This window comes from Nansenia antarctica (genome assembly GCF_963989245.1).
Source record: "Nansenia antarctica genome assembly, chromosome: 11".
NCBI classification, from domain to species: Eukaryota; Metazoa; Chordata; class Actinopteri; order Argentiniformes; family Microstomatidae; genus Nansenia; species Nansenia antarctica.
In genome coordinates this window covers 26,613,259-26,631,303 of record NC_137681.1, presented here as the reverse complement: position 1 = coordinate 26,631,303, position 18,045 = coordinate 26,613,259, and the positions used below count along the sequence as shown (strand labels likewise).

Genomic DNA, 18,045 nt, shown 5'->3' with positions numbered 1-18,045 from the left:
AAGTCACATTGTCAAAACTCTTCATACAGTCTGCATTACTGACAAGCATCTTGGCCAAACACTTCATTCATGTCTCAAAAGAAGCTCGTTCAACCAGACACTGGCAACAATGTTCACTCAGAAAGCAGGGAACATTACCTAGTTTGAATGAAGAATGAATATTTCATCATATAAGAATGGTTTGATTTATAGTAATGATAGACAGAATAGTTGACTGTACAACTGTAAAGTATTAGGCAACAAGAATGAATTAGAAACGCCGCAATTTGCTTCTATCCTTTAGTGTATTAATTTTTTTCCCAGTATCTTTGCAGAAAGTAAGTAACGGTATTTACTTCAAAGTACACTACATTTACTTGTGGAAAATGAAAAGTTCAACCCCCCCCCCAAAAAAGGAAAAATGTGTTGCAAATACATAGTGTTTTGCAGGTGGTGGAGTTTGAATGAGAGAAGAGTTCATGGATTTTGAAGAACATGGTCATTGAATGCATTTTGTGTGAAAGCAGCAATGTAAAATGAGTCACAGTTTGGTCCACATGGACTTCTGTTTCGCTGACCGTATGAAGAGTTTTGACAATGTGACTACAGTTTTGAACACTGCGACTTAGCAATCGGAAAAAACTGTAACATTGACATAAAAATGGATTCAGTCTGATCTGCTTGGTCCAGGCCTATTGCCATAGATTGAAGACCCATCTCTTCATAAAGACCCATCTCTTCATAAAGACCCATCTCTTCATAAAGACCCATCTCTTCAGGCTACATCTAGAAGACCCATCTCTTCAGGCTACATCTAGAAGACCCATCTCTTCAGGCTACATCTAGAAGACCCATCTCTTCAGGCTACATCTAGAAGACCCATCTCTTCACGCTCCATCTTGATGGTCCCTCCTAAAGACCTTTTCATCCCCTCTACCCACTACTGTACTTCCTGTAAAACATTTTTAAAAGGGTTAGGGTTAGGCCTCTAAGCTGTACAGACAGAACATATCAGCAATTTCCTTGTCAACATCCATTCTGCAACTGTATGTTGACAAGGAAAGAAGCCCACAAGATCATTTTTGCACACAGGAAGAACAAAGTTTAAATGGATACGGACTGCCCTTTTATCTTTACTGCCTGTCATAACACCATCATTGGTTGTTTCACAGAATGCGTCTGCCTATGACTCAGACCTTTAGCCCTCTACATATACTGTGCAGTGGACTTGATGGAGCTTGGTCGGAGTCAGAATCTCAGCTGTCTCTCTGCTGAAAACTCTCTCTACTCCTTCCTTGCTGTAGGACGGTAGCGTCTGCTGCTCCTGAGTTTGACTGGGCCATGGACTGGACCATGTGGCTGTTGATATTCCTGGCCTGGTTTGTGATCTGGGCCGGGGGGACGTACTGGTACCTCTTTGGGAAGCCGAGCCCCTTCTCCTTGGCCTCCGTGAGACCCCCGGGACCCCGCGAGTATGACCAGAGGAAGAGGGACAAGGTTATCAAGCAAGGTACGCTTGGATGTGTGTGTGTGTGTGTGTGTGTGTGTGTGTGTGTGTGTGCCTGCCTGTGTGTGTGCGTGTGTGTGTGTGTGTGTGTGTGTGTGTGTGTGTGTGTGTGTGTGTGTGTGTGTGTGTGTGTGCGGGTGTGTGTGCGTGTGTGTGTGTGTGTGTGTGTGTGTGAATGTGTGCGTGTCCTACAATGTAAAACTGGGTGTATATCATGAATAGATGTGTAGCTACCCTTGACGCCATGCTTAGGGTTAGGGTTGACATAAAAAAATACCTCATATTTAATTTACCTCAATTTGTAGATTCTTTATTTTGTCAGAACAAAGAGACATTTCCTCAACTTCCAATGTCTTTCAAGAGTGCCTGAACGTCTTAGTTTGTCTTTCAGAGATGGAGCTACAAATGTTCATCTGGAAATCCTTGCCACTGTTTTGAAATGAGATATAATGTTTAGTGAATTGAAAGAGGGAAGAGCGGTCAACAAAAATTCTGTGTTTTTCTGTTTTTGCTCGAGTGCTCAACTATCACCTGAGGACAATTGATAATGTTATCTGTGGTATATTGTGAAATCTAGTTCAGGCTAGTTTTACTAGCCTGTAAAAAAACTACTTATTTATCTCAAACACATGGCTGACTTTGATCTTATGGTTTTCCTATCACCTTGATAGACAAGGATTGGCTTGTCTATCTTAATTAGATTATGACTGGATGGTTATGGTAGCAGTCAAATCTAGGACGTTTATAACGCCATCACTTGGGAACAAAGATAAGAAATGTCATCTAGATACCTTCATGACATCCTGAGTAAGCTATGATGTATTAGGATAAGATATGATATGTTATACAACCTTGAGACATTTTGCACATACAGCAAGTTACATTTTTCACACACACACACACACACACACACACACACGCACACACACACACACACGCACACACTCACACACACTCACACACACACACACACACACACACACACACACACACACACCCACACACACACACACACACACACACACTGAAATCTAATGCAAAAGTGATCCCAGATAAAAATATGACTGAAAAAAAGACCCAGATGACTTCATACTTATGGGAGTTGTGTTTTCGGTCATCTAGGCTTCAGCGTGGACAAGGTGCCCCGGGACCTGGATGTCATCGTGATTGGCAGCGGCATCGGGGGTCTGACGGTGGCAGCGACGTTGGCCAAGGTGGGCAAGAAAGTCCTGGTGCTGGAGCAGCACGACCAGGCGGGGGGGTGCTGCCACACCTACGTGGAGAAGGGCTTCGAGTTTGATGTTGGTAAGAGGCCTGGTCGTCATGAGACTGTTGTGGATTTAATTGATTCTTAATAGATTGAGTAAACCGTATAAAGCACAAAGAGCTTAAATCAATTGTCTCCAAATAGGCCTTTTATTAAGCAAAGTCACATGAGCGCAGAGAGAAAAGAGCAGACAAAAAGCCCCCAACGTTGGTTGGGACTCGTATTTATAGAACTGTCCTTGGTCATGAGGTCACTATTCTTGGGAACCAATCATATTATATAAATCTGTGCTTGCACAAGTTATGGGCCCTGTCCACAGTCAGAATTATTCTCTGCGGCACAGATCTTGGGCCTTCCTTGAGTGCTAGATTCGTCCAAAATGTAGAGAGACTTCAATTTAAAAAAAAAAATGTATAAAATGATATAAAACTACAACAAGACCTTTCCATCCCCTCTAAACAAATATATAAAATCATTCTTCCTTCTACTAGCATTATTTTTTTCTGTAGTTATTTTTTCTGAGTGGGGCAGTGAAGACAGACAGGAAAGTAAGGAGAGAGGGCATGTCAGCAGGGTATGCATTTTGACGTATTACGTAGTATAGCATTTTGGCCATTTATTCCTCCCCATCCGTCCCTCCCAGGTCTCCACTACATTGGTCAGCTCCATGAGAACAGCCTGTTGCGCATCGCCATGGACCAGATCTCGGAGGGCCAGCTGGAGTTTGTGGAGCTGGACAAACACTTTGACACCATCCAGATCGGCCTGGGAGAGGAGAAGCGAGAGTACACCATCTTCACCGGCAAGACTGAGATGAAAGAACACCTGCTGAAGCAGTTTCCCGATGACGGCAAGGCCATCGAAACCTTCTTCAACATCATGAAGGTTTGGGGAGATGTTTTTTGATGTTTTCGTTTTTTTAAAGTGATGACAATAGTGAGGAAGGAGGTATTAACAGAATGTTAGCTGATGTTTTCTCTTCTCTTCTCTTCTCTTCCTTTCTCGTCTCCTCTCCTCTCCTCTCCTCTCCTCTCCTCTCCTCTCCTCTCCACTCCTCTCCTCTCCTCTCCTCTCCTCTCCTCTCCTCTCCTCTCCTCTCCTCTCCTCTCCTCTCCACTCCTCTCCTCTCCTCTCCTCTCCTCTCCTCTCCTCTCCTCTCCTCTCCTCTCCTCTCCACTCCTCTCCTCTCCTCTCCTCTCCTCTCCTCTCCTCTCCTCTCCTCTCCTCTCTCATCACCTGACAGGTCTCAGCCAAGAAGACCCATTACCTGGCCACTCTGAAGTTGATTCCACAGTGGTTGGCTCTCTTCCTGCTGAAGACACGCATCGCCCATTTCTGTTCCTCCATCTTCACCCTGTCTGGTACCGGAGCCACTGACCTGGTCAGCACCCTGACCAGCAACAAGGACCTGCATGTCATCTTCTCATACCTCTTCTATGGTAGGGGTCCACCTGTCTGTCATACAACTATATATCCTAGTATATAACTAGTACAATATTTAACTAGTACATTATATAACTATTACAGTACATATCCCAGTATATAACTAGTACAGTACATATTCTAGTATATAACTAGTACAGTATATATCTGAACCTCATATGGGAGGAAATAGAGGACAAACTTCATTGAAAGTGCGTTATTGCTTTTTCCAGTGTTCATTCTTTTTTCAGTGTTTTCAGTGTCCTTATTATACTGATCGTGAGCAAATTGGCCGGTCTGTTTTAACTGCTCTTATATGAACATAAAACCCTAACCCTAACCCTAAATCATCACCAAATGTTTTTTCCGAGACATCCCCCTCTCTATCTGGTTCAGTTTCAATCTCCTCTCCATCCATCATCATTTGGTTGGAGAGCCTCTCTGACAAACTGTAACCTCCTTAGTCGACTTCTCATTATGGGGGGTAGGGTGGAGGGATGGATGGATGAAAGGGTGGGGGGCGGATGGGTGCGGGTGAGGGGGTTGTGGTTGTGGATGTGTGGGTGAGTGGGTGTGTGTATGGGGATGTTTTCCATCTGCTGGATAAACATAATTTAGTCTTACCCATTCACTTCCTATGGCAGTCATTTGTGACGACAGCTGGTGAAAGCAGGAACAAGTTGGCAACCGACAATGTGTTCAGACTTTTATTCAGAAAAATGTAAAGATAATGTCAACGTTGTTGGAAAATCAATGACACACTCGCTAGTCAATGTGTTGTTCGTGTCGTTCAATGAGAAACAGTTCAATGAGAATCTTTTTATAACTTTTATTCACGTGCTCTGGTTACATCAACTCCATCTACCTAGTACCTATCAGTTCCTGTCCTGTCACTACCACTACCTCATCTCCGGTCCTGTCCTATAACAAGGACCTCTACTGACACCTAGTGGTAGGAGTATCCAATCGTCACATCCTCCTTTCTTTGAGGTAAGAAAAATAACAAACAGCTAACAGTTCAAGTTACACAAATTACAGGTATCAGCTACAATCTTAACTGCAGCTATGTCCTTAAAGCATTTTACTGAAACACACAACCAAACATGTTTACTATGAACTAACCCTTAAACTTTCTTTTATATGTATAACTTATCAACTCAAAACATTAAACACATTCTTACACATTCATGCTTATTGTCTTTCTTTTTTTTTTTCTTCTTTTTTTTTTTTACAAGTTCAGTCTATCAGGCTTTGTGATGTGTCTTGTGGATCTTCTTATCACAGGTTCACTTGACATGTGTGTGTTAGTGTGTGGTTCAGTATATCTGTCTGTGTTACAGTCACTTGGAAGTGGACGGATGGGCTCAGACTCACTGCAGGCTTCACTGAGCTCTGAAACAGCTTCTGGAGTTTTTAGGAGACTGCGGCGATTGCGTCTGAAGATTTGTCCTTCTTCTGTTCTCACCGTGAATGACCGTGGAGCTACTTCGTCAAGAACAGTGGCTTTTGTCTTCCATCCATCAGGACCTTGAATCCTGACTGTGTCGTCGCTTGAGAGTGGTGGAAGCTGCTTGGCTGTTCTGTCATAGAATGACTTCTGCTTCATCTTCTGTAGCTGTAGCTTTTGTTTCAGCTTTGGACGTCTTCTTTGCTGTGAGTAACTCGGCAGTGTGGTACGAAGCTTTCTCTTCATGAGCAACTCAGCAGGTGACAGTCCACACTCAAGAGGTGATGCTCTGTAGCTGAGTAGAGCAAGGTATGGATCTGAGTCACTGTCAGCAGCTTTCTTCAGGAGTTGCTTGAGAATGTGGACTCCTTTCTCAGCCTTTCCATTAGACTGTGCATAGAGAGGACTGGAGGTCACATGATTGAAGTCGTACTGTTCTGCAAACTCTCTCCACTCTCCGCTACTGAAGCATGGTCCGTTATCAGACACAACGGTATGTGGTATGCCATGTCTGGCAAAGATCGATTTTGTGTGTGTTATGACACAGGCTGATGACATGTTTGCTAGCAGTGCCATTTCAGGGAAGTTGGAATAATAGTCAATGACTATTACATAGTCTCTTCCTTTGAGATGAAACAAGTCCATTCCTACCTTGTGCCACGGTGCTGCTGGCACATCAGCTACTATCATGGGCTCTTTGGTTTGCTTGTTCCTATGCTCCTGACATGTTTGACACCTGCTTATCAGTCTCTCTATGTCTTTGTTGATTCCAGGCCAGTAGACAGTATCTCTCGCCCTTCTTTTACACTTTGCGACACCGAGATGACCTTCATGGATCCTCCGTAGCATGTCCTGCCTCAGAGCTCTTGGGATGATGATTCTGTCGTGTTTTAGCAACAGCAGCCCATAGACTACACTCAGCTCACCTCTGACATGGAAGAACTGTGGACAGGAACCTGGAGGCCATCCATTTTGCATGTTGCTGATGACTTGTTGCAGCTCTGTGTCTTTCGCTGTTTCCTCAGCTATCTGTCTGGACTTGGAGTCTGATACAGGAAGCACAGCAGACACCATGTTCACATGCCTCTGAACATCCTCTTCAGTTGTACTGACACTGTCCCCTGTTGGTGCTCGCGAGAGTGCGTCAGCGAGTACTAGATGCTTTCCTGGTGTGTAGATCAGTCCAAAGTCGTATCTTTGCAATCTCATCATCATTCGCTGTATTCTTGGTGACATCTCATTCAGATTCTTTTTGATTATAGCGACTAATGGACGATGGTCTGTCTCTACAGTGAAGCAGGGGAGGCCATATACGTAGCTGTGGAACCTCTCTAGCCCAAACACTAGCCCTAAACACTCCTTTTCTATTTGAGCGTAACGACACTCAGTTTCTGTCATAGACCTAGATGCATAGGCTACCGGTTTCCAGTGTTCACCCTCAGCCTGAAGGAGTACTGCACCAATCCCATCTTTTGATGCATCTGTGGACACTTTAATCCTCTTTGTGTGGTCGAAGAATGTTAGCACAGGTGCAGTGGTTAGTGCTCTCTGGAGCACTTGCCATTCATGCTCATGTTTGGAGGTCCACTTGAACACACTCTCATTGTGCAGGAGCCCACGGATGCAGGATGTTTTCGCTGATAGGTTGGGGATAAATTTACCTATAAAGTTGACCATCCCCATGATGCGTAGCACCCCTGTTTTGTCTGTGGGCCTCGGCATGTCGAGTATGGCGTTGATTTTCTCCTGGTCGGGTTGGACACCTTGTGCTGAGAGCTTGTCTCCAAGGAAGACTATTTCCTGAACTCCAAACTGGCATTTGCTCCTGTTGAGCTTCAGTCCATTCTTCCGTATGCTCTCCAGCACTTTTGTCAGCCTCTCATTGTGTTCTTGGATTGTGGAGCCCCAGACAATGATGTCGTCCACATAGGCTCGAACTCCATCCAGCCCCTCGATGATGTGTTCCACTGCTCTATGAAATATTTCAGACGCAGAGATTATTCCAAATGGAAGTCTGAGGAAGCGGTATCGACCAAAAGGAGTGTTGAAGGTGCAATATTTGGTGCTGCTCTCTTCTAATTTGAGTTGCCAGAACCCTTGTGATGCATCAAGCTTTGTGAAGTATCTTGCACCCGCCATTTCACAGGTGATTTCCTCACGCTTGGGTATCTGGTAGTGTTCACGCCTGATGTTCTCGTTTAGATCTTTTGGGTCCATGCATATTCTTAGGTCACCGTTTTTCTTTTTCACACACACCATTGAATTGACCCAGTCTGTTGGTTCTTCAATCTTCCTTATTACACCCAGTGTTGTCATCCTGTTTAGTTCCTCCTTTAGACGGTCTCTCAATGGTGCTGGGACCCTTCGTGCAGCATGCACAACTGGCTGTGCATTTTCTTTGAGCTGGATTTTATAGGTGAATGGCAGTTCACCAAAGCCCTTGAACACATCTGAATAGCTCTGCACTATGGATTCAACAGAGTCACTAGATGTGCTCACAGTTGTGTTGATGCAGTACACTCTTTTCACCAGCTCTAAATCTTCGCATGCTTTATCACCTATCAGTGAGTCTAGTCCTTCAGCTACCACAGAGAAGAGTAAGTGGTGCACTTTCCTTTTCACTGTTACTTTCAGCTTGCATGTGCCTAAACAGTCAATTCTCTGTCCATTATAGTCCTTAAGCTCAAGCATTTTTCTTTGAATTTTTGGCTTTTCTTTCATTGCTTTGATGTCAGACATGCTGATTAGATTTGCTTTTGCACCAGTGTCTAGTTTCAGAGTGACTATAGTCCCATTTATTTGCAGTGGTACTATCCATTTATCTTGCTTGACAGCATTTATCTGCTTCTGTGGCTCTACTTCACAGCCCACCATGCCAACAACATATGGGTCACTGTCACTGTCAGTTTCAGTGTCTTCCCCCACTATATTTACAGGTTTTCCCATCCTTTTCTCTTTCCCTTTAGAGAAGCACTGTTTGGCAAAGTGGTTATTTCCTTTACAATGAGAGCATTGCTTACCAAAAGCTGGACACTCCCTTGGCTTGTGCTGCGAGCCACAGCGTTTGCAGTTGAACGTCTCACCGTCTGTCCGTTGCGTTTGTGCGCGTTGTTTTCCTTTGTAGAAGACCGCGGCAACTGTCACATCATCACTCACTTTCATGGAGCCCGCTGCCATCTCGCCGAACGTCCTCGCGTGAATCCGGGACAGCTCACTCGCATGACAGATCTTGATTGCCCCCTCTAATGTCAACTCAGCTTCCCTCAGCAGCCTTTCCCTGACCTTTTTATCCTCCACACCAACTACGATCTGGTCCCTGATCATGGAGTCCTTTAGTGTAGCAAAGTTACATGACCGTGCTTTTAGCTTTAGGTCAGTCAGAAAACTATCGAAAGGCTCGCCCTGCTGCTGGATTCTAGAACGGAACACATATCTCTCGTACGTCTCGTTCTTTTTGGGAGAGCAATGGGCATCAAATTTCCCGAGCACTTTATCCAGCTTCTCGTTATCATCTTCTTCCTCAAACACGAACGTGTTATACACTTCTATGGCTTGTGGGCCTGCTATTGTTAGTAAGAGTGCTACTTTCCTGGTGTCCGGCTTCGTTTCCAATCCCAACGCTGTAATGTAGAGTAGAAACTGTTGTTTAAAAGTGCGCCAATTGCTGTCGACATTCCCCGTCAGTTGCAGACTCGTCGGTGGCTTCACTGAATCCATGTCGCATTTCACAGTTGTATCTTGCACTGTTTTACTCCTGGTACCATGTGTTGTTCGTGTCGTTCAATGAGAAACAGTTCAATGAGAATCTTTTTATAACTTTTATTCACGTGCTCTGGTTACATCAACTCCATCTACCTAGTACCTATCAGTTCCTGTCCTGTCACTACCACTACCTCATCTCCGGTCCTGTCCTATAACAAGGACCTCTACTGACACCTAGTGGTAGGAGTATCCAATCGTCACAGTCAAGTCAAAAATATTGCAACGCAATGGATTGAGTATATAATGAGTAACCCCGACTACTCCCTAGTTAGTTCGTTTTCAGAATAAAAGTCTGGACAATTTGTTTGGTTTAGTTTAGTTTAGTTTAGTTTATTTATTTAGCACACAAGAGATTGTGCAAGGAGGGAACGAAGCCCAGAAGGCTTTTACATAGTTCCACTCTCGTCAATATCTATGTTTCAAATAAACATCAAGGAACACTTAATGCATGTCAATAAGAGAAAAGAAACCACAAACAAAATCATTGGTTGCCGACTTGTTCCCGGTTTCACCAGCTGCTGTCACATTTTAGTCCTGGACTAACAGGTGTGACAAAGTTGACTAAACCACTCAAATTCAATGAAAATGGTGATCAGCAATGTTACATGTTCAAATGCCTCAGGTGGAGGAGAACATAAGGTCTTGAGGCAAAGTTGTAAATGGGTCAGATTTGACCCGGACACTGGAGGAAGGTTCTATGTATAAGAACTCAAGACATGAAACATGAGTGAGTAATAATCATTCTCTTCTATTCTTTTTAGTAATTTGTTTGTAATTTTTTCTGAGTGGGGCAGTCCCACTCATATTTTTCATTGTATTGGACAGATACAGTGAAGACAGACAGGAAAGTAAGGAGAAGAAGGGAGAGAGGGCATGTCAGCAGGGCATGGGCCGGATTCGAACGCATGCCGACATGGGCATAAATATGTGTGCACTGTAGACCGCGGTGCTAGACCACTGGACCACTGTGGTATTCTGTAGTAAGAAAGTAGTTCGTAAAAGAATGAGACCGGGATACACGCAGCTGCTGTTCAATTCGCCATTTATTCAACTCCCCTTCTTCACCTCCGGAAGTGCATACATCACTTCCGTCACTGCATACATCACTTGCATACTAGCGCCCACTGGCGGTATAAACAGGACACAACATTTCCCCCTTTCTTAAAAGGGATTACAGTCCTCAACGAATGCAATATTCTGTAGACTGGTGTCAGTACAATTGAAATAAAATGAAAACGAAGGAAATGAAAATGAATGAATCAGCATAATGAATAACAACAATAAACAGTTTATGACAGTGAAACATGAAATGAACATTCACTTTTGTCATTGCATTGTAGGACCTTTTTGTACTAAGTTAGAACCGTGTTCTATCCTAGCCTTTTAGTACGTTCTCTACGGCACAAAGTCTACCAGCCACCTAGGTGGGTTTCTGACTCTCAGGTTCCTTCTTGGACCTGGTTCATTAAACACATTCTCTGTCTCGGGCACCGTGAACTCCTCTAGCTCAATCTCCTTTTCACCACTGGTGCCAGACAGAGCATCCTTGGGGAAGCGTGTAAGCTTGGATGCATTCCATTTTCGACCATCACTGAGCAGGTATGTATTCTGTCCTGCTTTACTAACTACTGTCAGCGGTTCTGTGAATCTTGATGATCCCTTTTTTACATGCTCCGGTCTGCGGACACGTACGGTGTCATTCACTTGGAACATGGGCACTTTCGCTCCCCTCATTCTGTCTGTGTACTCCTTACTCTCCTGTTGCTTGCGTCTCACTGTCTCCTGCACTTTCTCATGTGACTTAATTTGTTGTGAGACAGGGAGGACATTTAGTTTTGTACGCATCTTTCTGTTCCTCAGCAACTCAAAGGGAGTAGCTCCTGTAGTAGCATGCGGCGTAGCGCGATAGTTCAGTAAGAACTCTGTTACTGCATGTTTCCATGGCTTGTGCATTCTCTCAGCCGTCTGAATACACTCTTTGAGAACTCGATTAAATCTCTCAATAGCCCCGTTGGCTCTTGGATAATAAACACTGGAACGCAGGTGCTTTATCTCTCTCTCTCCCAGAAAGCTTGCAAAAGCCTGGGAGGTAAACTGACATCCGTTGTCAGAGACCAGGAAGGAAGGGTTACCTTCACGACTAAACACTGTAGTCACCATGTCTGGCTCCTCCTCCACCTCTCCTGTCGAAGGCAGAGGGAGTCTGGACAAGCAGTCAGCAGTCACATTACGTTTCCCTGGATGGTAAGTGACATCATAAGTAAAGCATAGTAGACGTGCAGACCATCTCGCTATTCTCAGACCTGCGCGACCCGTACCCCTGGAAGTGAGTAGGGTTGTCAACGCTTGGTGGTCTGTGCGTAGGACAAAACGATGTCCCCACAGGTAGGTTCTCCACCTTTCCACCGCCCAAACGCATGCCAGCGCCTCACGCTCGACGGTAGAGTACTTTCTCTCTGCAGGAGAAAGTGTCCTGGACGCAAAAGCTATGGTTCTCTCTGTATTGTCTGGGTGAATCTGGCTCATTACAGCCCCCAATCCATAGTTAGAAGCATCGGTAGTGACATAAGTAGGTAACTCAGGATCATATAATGCTAAGGTAGGACTCTCAGTAATCAGTCTCTTAACCTCAGTAAAACTGGACTCTGCATCCGCTGTCCATTCAAACTTAGTGTCAGTAGATTCCCTGAGTGTAGCACGTAGCGGTTCCACCACAGTAGAGAAGTCAGGTATGAATTTACTATACCACGATGCAAGTCCTAGGAAGGACCGCAGGGAGGATGTGTCGTGCGGGGCAGGCGCGTTCGCCACAGCACTGACCCCGTCTTGGTCAGGATGAAGACCATCTTTGGACACAGTGTGGCCCAGGAAGCGCAGAGCTTTCTGGTTGAACTTACACTTGTGCATGTTCAGTTTAAGTCCCACTTCATTTAGAGCATGTAGCACTCTCCGTAGGCTGACATCGTGATCCTGCTGTGTGATGCCGTAGCAAATCACATCATCCAGGTAGGCCTGTACGCCTGGCAGGCCTGTCAGTACAGTCGACATCATTTTCTGAAAAGCTGAAGGAGCAGAAGCGAGGCCAAATGGCACTCGGCAGAAACGAAAGAGACCCTCATGCGTGATAAACGCAGTTAAATCACGACTATCTGGATGCAATGGCAACTGGTGATAAGCAGAGGCTAAGTCTATAGTAGAAAAGACTGTGGCTCCACGGAGCTCAGCGAACAGTTCATCCATGTGCGGTAAGGGATGACAGTCACTGATGATTGCCTTATTAGGTTCTCTGAGGTCAACACACAGGCGAGGCTTTCCTCCCCCCTTTCTCTGGGTCACAACTATAGGGGAAACCCATGGAGATGCGTCTATACGTTCTATAACGCCTTTTTCCTGTAGATCTGCGAGCTCATCGGTCACAGCCTGCCTCACTGAGAACGGAAGCCTCCTCAGTTTCTGCTGTACTGGCACAGCATCTGGTTTAACCTGTATTTTGTGCATAAAACCTTTTGCACACCCTAACTCCTGTACTAGAACCTCTGGTTCGGTCTGTGGAGTGGTACTCTGTACAGTAGGTGCTCGGAGCACAGTAGGAGAGCTAGCAGAGCTAACAGTAATAATTTTGTTACCCTCAATGCACATCTGCAATGCTACAAATAAATCTAGTCCCAGCAATGCATTTCCTGATTCAACCACTATCAATGAACCTGTAACTGAATGTCCATTATGAACAACTGTAGCATGCATGCAACCTTTAACAGGAATTTTCTCTCTCGAGTAAGTAAGCAGATTCACTGTAGGCTCAGCCAGGACACATGTATGGAAAAGTGTCTGGTAAGTACTCTCTGGAATAATAGAAACAGATGAGCCTGTATCCACTATCAGCTCAACATCATGGGAATGATAATTTGCATCAACTCGTACAGTACACATAATTGTATCATTCACGACGGCCCCCTGCATGTAAAGCACAGTAACGTCATTCACCATTACCTCACGCACCTCTTTTTGAGCCGATCTACACACCTTGGAAAAATGTCCAACTTTTCCGCATGTATTGCAAGTCACCTTAACCGCTGGGCATGTAGGCTTGTTAGCTAAGTGTCCTGTGGATCCGCATCGGAAGCAGGCGCGCTGATTCCCAGTTGTAGCTGGCTGGCTGTAGACCGTGGCATGTGCAGTCGTCGTCGGATCTTTCTTCTTGCCCTTGTCGAACCTCCTCCTCGTCGGCTGTTTCTCGATGGCTCTCACCGAAGCTGTAGCTCCAGAGAGAACGTTGGAGTTCCGTAGTCCAGCCTCGATTTGTAAGGCCATTGAAGTAGCTTTGTCCAGAGACAAGTCCGATTCAAGTAAAAGTCTGTCTCGTATGCGTGTATTAGCAACACGCTCAATCAGTTGATCACGAATCATTTGTTCCTCCATGGCGCCAAATTCACAAGCTGCAGCTAGCTCGCGTAATGAAGCAAGGAACTGATTAACCGTCTCGTCAGGACCCTGAGCTCTCTGTCGAAATTTGTGACGTTCAGCAATCACATTCACCTTAGGAACAAAGTACTTTTTCAGTCCATCCACGGCAGAAGTGTAGGTAACACCCGTATCCTTTAGAGTGTAGAACAGTCTTTGTCCTTCGGTCCCAAGAGCATGGAGAAGAATCGCGCGCTTTCTTTCCTCCGGCCATTTTTCTCCGGTAGCATCAATTACGAGCATGTAATTTTCAAACATTCTCAACCAAGTAGGAAAAGAAATAGCAGGTTCGCCTGGCACAGGCATGAACGGTGTAGGTAAGGGTACGGAAATAGCCATCCTCGTCGCCAAAAATGTGGTATTCTGTAGTAAGAAAGTAGTTCGTAAAAGAATGAGACCGGGATACACGCAGCTGCTGTTCAATTCGCCATTTATTCAACTCCCCTTCTTCACCTCCGGAAGTGCATACATCACTTCCGTCACTGCATACATCACTTGCATACTAGCGCCCACTGGCGGTATAAACAGGACACAACAACCACCCCAGGCCACAAATGTCTTCTGTTCTATTCTATTCAGGTGTACCCCCGAAGGATTCCAGTATCGTCATCAACGCTCTGTTGCTGCACCACTACAAGAGAGGAGCGTACTACCCAAAAGGGGGCGCCAGTGAGATCGCCTACAACATCATCCCTGTGATCCAGAAGTCTGGAGGCAACTGCATGGTCAGAGCCTCCGTCACCCAGATCCTGGTCAACAAGGAGGGGACCGCTTATGGTGAGCTAACCTCTCTGGGTCAATCATCAGAACCAGAATTAGATATGAATAATCAGATATAAATCAGATATGAATAGACATTGTTCTATTTATATCATGCCCTTATATCACTATTTGCACTTTTGTTTGGATGCTAAACTGCATTTCGTTGTATAGTACGGGTACTCTGCGATGACAATAAAGTTGAATCTAATCTAATCTAGAATCAGAATTGCTTTTATTATATTTAATGTACAGGTACACTAGAGTACAATTCTTAGGTTTAGGTTCTTCAACATTGGCATTGCAGCAAGATACAAAACAACAATAATAGAATAAGGTAAAATAAGTGAAGAAAGTAATAATAAAGTAGAATCAGGTAATAAAGTGATAAAGTGATGGTAGTCATACTACAGTCATATAATATATATTATTTTTGTAGATTACAGAGCAGGTGAGTGATTACTGGCAATCTGAACTAAATTAGAATTAGCCATTTAGCTGGAGGAACTGAGGGCTAAGTGCCTTACTCAAGGACACACTAGTGGTGGTGGTGTTTCAGGCAGGATTTGAACTCACAACCTTCCAATCACCAGTCTAACTCACTATCCACTAGACCTCCACTAACCCCTCTACTAGAAATTGCTGACTGAAACATGGCTGTTGGATGATGTGGATGATGATGTGGATGATCAGCATCTACTACAAGGCAAACAGAGTGTGACGTCCTCTGGGTCTGACGGGGTTCTGTCGTCACTCACAGGTGTGAAGGTCAGGAAGGGTCAGGAGGAGGTGGAGGTGCTCGCTCCGGTGGTCATCTCAAACGCTGGGTTGTTCACCACCTTCCAGAAGCTTCTACCCCCAGAGGCTCTACCCCCACAGATCAAACCAGGTGAGCTGGTGATGAGGAACACGTTTGAGCTACTCTATGGTGGCATGTGACTGAATCCAGTTCAGTTGGACAGTATATAATCAGGTAAATTGGACAGTATATAATCAGGTAAATTGGAGTGTATAATCAGGTAAGTTGGACAGTATATAATCAGGTAAATTGGATAGTATATAATCAGGTAAATTGGACAGTGTATAATCAGGTAAATTGGACAGTATATAATCAGGTAAGTTGGACAGTATATAATCAGGTAAATTGGACAGTATATAATCAGGTAAATTGGATAGTATATAATCAGGTAAATTGGACAGTGTATAATCAGGTAAATTGGACAGTGTATAATCAGGTAAATTGGACAGTATATAATCAGGGAAATTGGACAGTATATAATCAGGTAAGTTGGACAGTCGTCAGACCTGACAATTCTCACACCAAAACACTGCGAGTGCAGATGGGATCTGAACTCATGACCTTCTGATCAGTAGTCCAACTCTACCCACTCCCCCACCTGTTGTCTTTCCCCGCACAGCCGTTCAAGACCGCCTGGACATGATGAAGCACGGCCGGGGGTCGTTCCTGGTCTTCTCTGGCTTTGACGGCACCAAGGAAGAGCTGGGCATCGTCTCCACTAACTACTGGCTCTTCAAAAACAACGATATGGATTCCTCGTGAGTACCCAAATATACAGTGCCAGACAAAAGTTTGGACACTTTTTCCCATTGTTTTCAGAAAGTGTGTCCAAACTTTTGACTGCTACTGTACATATATATATATATATATATATATATATATATATATATAATATATGCCATTTAGCTGATGTTTTTATCCAAATCAACTTACATTGCAATGAGTGCAATACATTTGAGTATATATGGTCCCAGCAGGAATTGAACCCACAACCTAAGCGTTGTTAGCGCCATGCTCTACCGACTGAGCCACAGAGGACCACAAATTAAAAACGTCCTTCCTCCCACTGCGGTCAAATGATATGGTCTCTAATTATACATCTTACATATGTAACATACCTCAAGACCTATTGCCCATGTTCTTGTACATACTGTACATATCATATCATAACTATACATATCATATTTATACTCACTGTAATATAATATACATTTCGTTGTCTCTTAGGTACTTAGGGTTAGGGTTAGGGTTAGGTACTTGTGCAATGACAATAAAGTTGAATCTAATCTATCGCTCACTGCACCCACCAGGTGGCGCTGTGGCATTAACAATACATAAAAGGGATTTGTGAGGCATTGACATAATCAGTATCAGTTGTTTCATTGATGTGTCTGTCTACTATAATAAGTGCGACAATAACAGTTGTGTGGTCTGTTTGTTTGTTTATATGTTGTCATGGTGGCTGGCCTGTTCGCCCCTTCCTCCTTGTTTTTCAAGTAACTTTCTATAGATATTTGTATTATCATTTTTCTTTTCTTTCATTTCTTTGTAATTGAATAATAAAAAGAAACAAAAAGAAACAAAAAGAAACAAACAAAATTAAAAGAAGTAATATTAGTCCCCCGAAGAAGGGGGGGGTGGCACAGGCCCAAACAACAACTGTTTGATTGGGGAAGCTCTCCCCTGTGTTGTCCTATAGGATGGACGAGTTCTTTGCCCTGGAGAAAGAGGAAGCGCCTGACAACATCCCCATGATGTTCATCACCTTCCCCTCTGCCAAAGACACCACCTCCGCCATACGACACCCAGGTACCTACGGACGACAAAGATCATGTATTAAACAAGAGTGTGTAGTTGTGAAATAAGACCCATGGATTGTACAGGAATGTAAACATGTTTTATTCACAGGGAAATCCTGCATGACGATATTGACCATGGTGAAGTATGAGTGGTTTGAGGAGTGGACGGATACGACAGTGAGGAAAAGGGGGGATGAATACCACAACTACAAGATGAGATTCGCTAACAAAGTCTTCGACTGGGCGTGCACCATATTCCCCAAGCTGAGGGACAAGGTATGAGGTCATGTTACAGTATGTGTGTGTGTGCGTGTGTGTGTCTGTGTGTGTGTGTGTGTGTGTCTGTGTGTGTATGTGTCTGTGTGTGTGTGTGTGTGTGTGTCTGTGGGTGTGTGTGTGTGTGTGTGTGTGTGTCTGTGTGTGTGTGTGTGTGTTTGTGCGTGTGTATAGGAGCCCCTGCATGTCTATGTGTGTGCACAATGTTGTGTGTGTGTGTGTGTGTGTGTGTGTGTGTCTGAGTGTGTGTGTGTGTGTGTGTGTGTGTGTGTGTATATGAGCCCCTGCATGTCTATGTGTGTGCACAATGTTGTGTGTGTGTGTGTGTGTGTGTGTGTGTGAGAATGAGAATGTTTGTTTATTTGGTCCCCTATACAATTCACAATACAGATATAAGAAAATGTACATAGTCACAATTTATAACATCAGGACCAAAAAGGTGTAGGCTGAAGCCGTGGAGTGTGTGAGGGAGAGAGAGTTTCTCTCTAAGTTTGTAACTAACACCCGTATGTCGTTGTGTTCCAGCTGGTGTTCCAGGACGTGGCGACTCCTCTCACTAACATGCAC

At 44.4% G+C, this 18,045-nt stretch overlaps 1 protein-coding gene across 1 annotated transcript in view; it reads left to right on the top strand.

The window, feature by feature from the left end:
• Positions 1-1,332: 1,332 nt before the first annotated feature.
• The window catches only part of LOC308167118 (inactive all-trans-retinol 13,14-reductase), a gene marked incomplete at both ends in the record, with an annotated part of 17,602 nt that continues 889 nt past the window's right edge, over positions 1,333-18,045 (top strand). Inside the window, 10 exons of the mRNA XM_080541494.1 lie at positions 1,333-1,489; positions 2,609-2,791; positions 3,397-3,638; positions 3,997-4,192; positions 14,425-14,622; positions 15,365-15,493; positions 16,023-16,161; positions 17,103-17,212; positions 17,312-17,478; positions 18,004-18,045. The exon at positions 18,004-18,045 is cut by the window's right edge and continues 118 nt beyond it. Of these exons, the coding sequence (XP_080397620.1) occupies positions 1,333-1,489; positions 2,609-2,791; positions 3,397-3,638; positions 3,997-4,192; positions 14,425-14,622; positions 15,365-15,493; positions 16,023-16,161; positions 17,103-17,212; positions 17,312-17,478; positions 18,004-18,045 (1,563 nt within the window). The remainder of the gene's footprint in view (positions 1,490-2,608; positions 2,792-3,396; positions 3,639-3,996; positions 4,193-14,424; positions 14,623-15,364; positions 15,494-16,022; positions 16,162-17,102; positions 17,213-17,311; positions 17,479-18,003) is intronic.